Source organism: Engraulis encrasicolus, chromosome 24, assembly GCF_034702125.1.
Source record: "Engraulis encrasicolus isolate BLACKSEA-1 chromosome 24, IST_EnEncr_1.0, whole genome shotgun sequence".
NCBI lineage: Eukaryota > Metazoa > Chordata > Actinopteri > Clupeiformes > Engraulidae > Engraulis > Engraulis encrasicolus.
The window spans coordinates 48,698,646-48,701,145 of NC_085880.1; the positions used below are offsets into that span (position 1 = coordinate 48,698,646).

At 47.1% G+C, this 2,500-nt stretch overlaps 1 protein-coding gene across 1 annotated transcript in view; it reads right to left on the minus strand.

Moving 5' to 3' along the window:
- thbs2a (thrombospondin 2a) overlaps positions 1-2,500 on the minus strand; it is a 62,691-nt gene that overhangs the window by 27,996 nt on the left and 32,195 nt on the right. Inside the window, exons 10-12 of the mRNA XM_063191483.1 lie at positions 2,286-2,459; positions 1,303-1,430; positions 394-546 (exon numbers count right to left, since the gene is read on the minus strand). Of these exons, the coding sequence (XP_063047553.1) occupies positions 394-546; positions 1,303-1,430; positions 2,286-2,459 (455 nt within the window). The remainder of the gene's footprint in view (positions 1-393; positions 547-1,302; positions 1,431-2,285; positions 2,460-2,500) is intronic.

Consider the following 2,500-nt stretch of genomic DNA (forward strand, 5'->3'; position numbering starts at 1 on the left):
GTGTAGTGTAGTGTAGTATAGTGTAGTGTAGTGTAGTGTAATGTATTGTAATGTAGTGTAGTATAGTGTAATTACCTGTCTGTTTGTCTTGGCTTGCTCGATGCCCATGCCGTAGGGCTGCGTTCCCTTGTATCTGGGCGTAATGTAATGTAATGTAATGTAGTGTAATGTAGTGCAATGTAATGTAATATAATATAATGTAATGTAGTGTAGTGTAATGTAATATAATATAATATAATGTAGTGTAGTGTAGTGTAATGTAATGTAATGTAATGTAATGTAGTGTAGTGTAGTGTAGTGTAGTGTAGTGTAGTGTAGTGTAGTGTAATGTAATGTAATGTAATGTAATGTAATGTAGTGTAGTGTAGTGTAATATAATGTAATATAATGTACCTGTCTGTTGGTCTTGGCCTGCTCGATGCCCATGCCGTACGGCTGCGTGCCCTTGTATCTGGGCGGGCACGGGAGGCAGTGGAAGCCCGGATTGGTGTTGACACAGCGCTGGGTCCCGCCCACTTTGAAGCAGATGTCAGAAACCAGATCACACTGCAGAGAGACAGAGAAAGAGAGAGAGAGAGAGAGAGAGAGAGAGAGAGACAGAGAGAGAGACAGACAGAGAGACAGACAGAGAGACAGAGAGAGAGAGAGAGAGAGAGAGAGAGAGAGAGAGAGAGAGAGAGAGAGAGAGGGACACTTTGAATATGTCATTCCTGCATGTTTTTTTGTCTTTCATTTTTAACAGGTTTTATCAATGTTAATACTTTGAAGCAGACGTCAGCCACCGTCAGCCACCCACATTTGGAGTAAGTACAACACAGTCATTAGTAGTAGTTTCCCAAGTAAAGAGCATCAGAGATAAAAGCGACACCAGTGCTTGAGGGACAGAGGGACAGAGACGGCACTCAGGGTTGGCTATCAGTCCCCTTTCACTGTATCATCCCTGTATGTTTTTTTTACTTCATTTGCAACAGGTTTGCTAATGCTAATACTGACACTTTTTTTAGAAGTTCTCTCAGAATAGATGAGTCTTCACTAGCTTCTTGAAGGTTGCAACTTGTAGCAACTGGTAGCTTATTCCACCATTAAGAGACAATAACAGAAAAGTGTTTGGGCTGGAATGGCCTTGTGTGAGTAGAGGGCCAGGCTAAATGGTTTGTATTGAAGGAACACAATGCCTTGGAAGGAACATATGGCTTTAGCATGGCCTTCAGGTGAGCTGGAGCAAAATATTACATTTACGAGATGTAAGTGTAAAGTAATAATTAGTGACCTTTGACCTGGGCTAGCCAGCTGACCTCATACCTCATTGATGTCTTCGCAGACAGTTCCGTTGCCGCGGAAACCGACTGGGCAAGGTCCGCACTCCCACGAGCCGTCGGGGGCGCCAGTGCAGTCCACTCCACCGAAGCACGGGTTCGAGAGACAACCATCTGCGGCACACACACATACACACACACACAGTTAGGAACACGGGTTCGAGAGACAACCGTCTGCAGCACACACACACACACACAGAGTTAGGAACACAGGCAACCATCTGCAGCGCGCGCACACACACACACACACACAGAGTTAGGAACACGGGTTCGAGAGACAGCCGTCTGCAGCACACACACACACACAAACACACACGCACAAGCACACGCACACACACAACCACACACACACACAAACAAATACTTTTAGAGTGTGCAAATAAATCGCTGTGCAGGTCTTGGCTCCTTTCGTTTGCATGAAATGTTCTGATGATGCGCTGATAGGTGGCATCCTCTCCTCCCATGCACTTAGTGTCCTCTTATCATGACTGATGTATCTTCTCCTCTCCTCTCCTCTCCTCTCCTCTCCTCTCCTCTCCTCTCCTCTCCTCTCCTCTCCTCTCCTCTCCTCTCCTCTCCTCTCCTCTCCTCTCCTCTCCTCTCCTCCCCTCTCCTCCTCTCCTCATCCCTCTCTCCTATGTACTTAGTGTCTTCTTATCACGACTGGTGTAATGCTAATCAGAATTAGGTTACATTCCCCCTGACCTGACAAACCTGATGCCCTCAAGCTAGATTACAAAACCACCTCAGAAGTGGACTGCCAATGCACATCCAAAGACAGCAGTAAGTGTGGAGGGAGGGTTTGCTCTGGGAGGTGGTTACTCGATGTCTACTCTTATCTGATCTCTTATACTTAGATGCACACCCACAGCCAGAAAACAACTGTGATTTGCATTTAACAAAAGATGTATTTCACTTTTACACTTTGAAAAATCACGCCTCACGATTGAAACTCGGAACAAAACTCACCGACGGGGCAGTCGTGTTTGTTGCAGACGTCGTTGTCCTTGAGTTCTCCTGCGCACCTTCGGCCCCCGTACTGGGGCTTGGGGCTGTTACACACCCGCGTCCTCCCCCTGGTGCCCCCCCCGCACGTCACAGAACACACCGCCCATGGGGACCAGGGACCCCAGCCACCATCGACTGCAGAAGAACACACACACACACACACACACACGCACGCA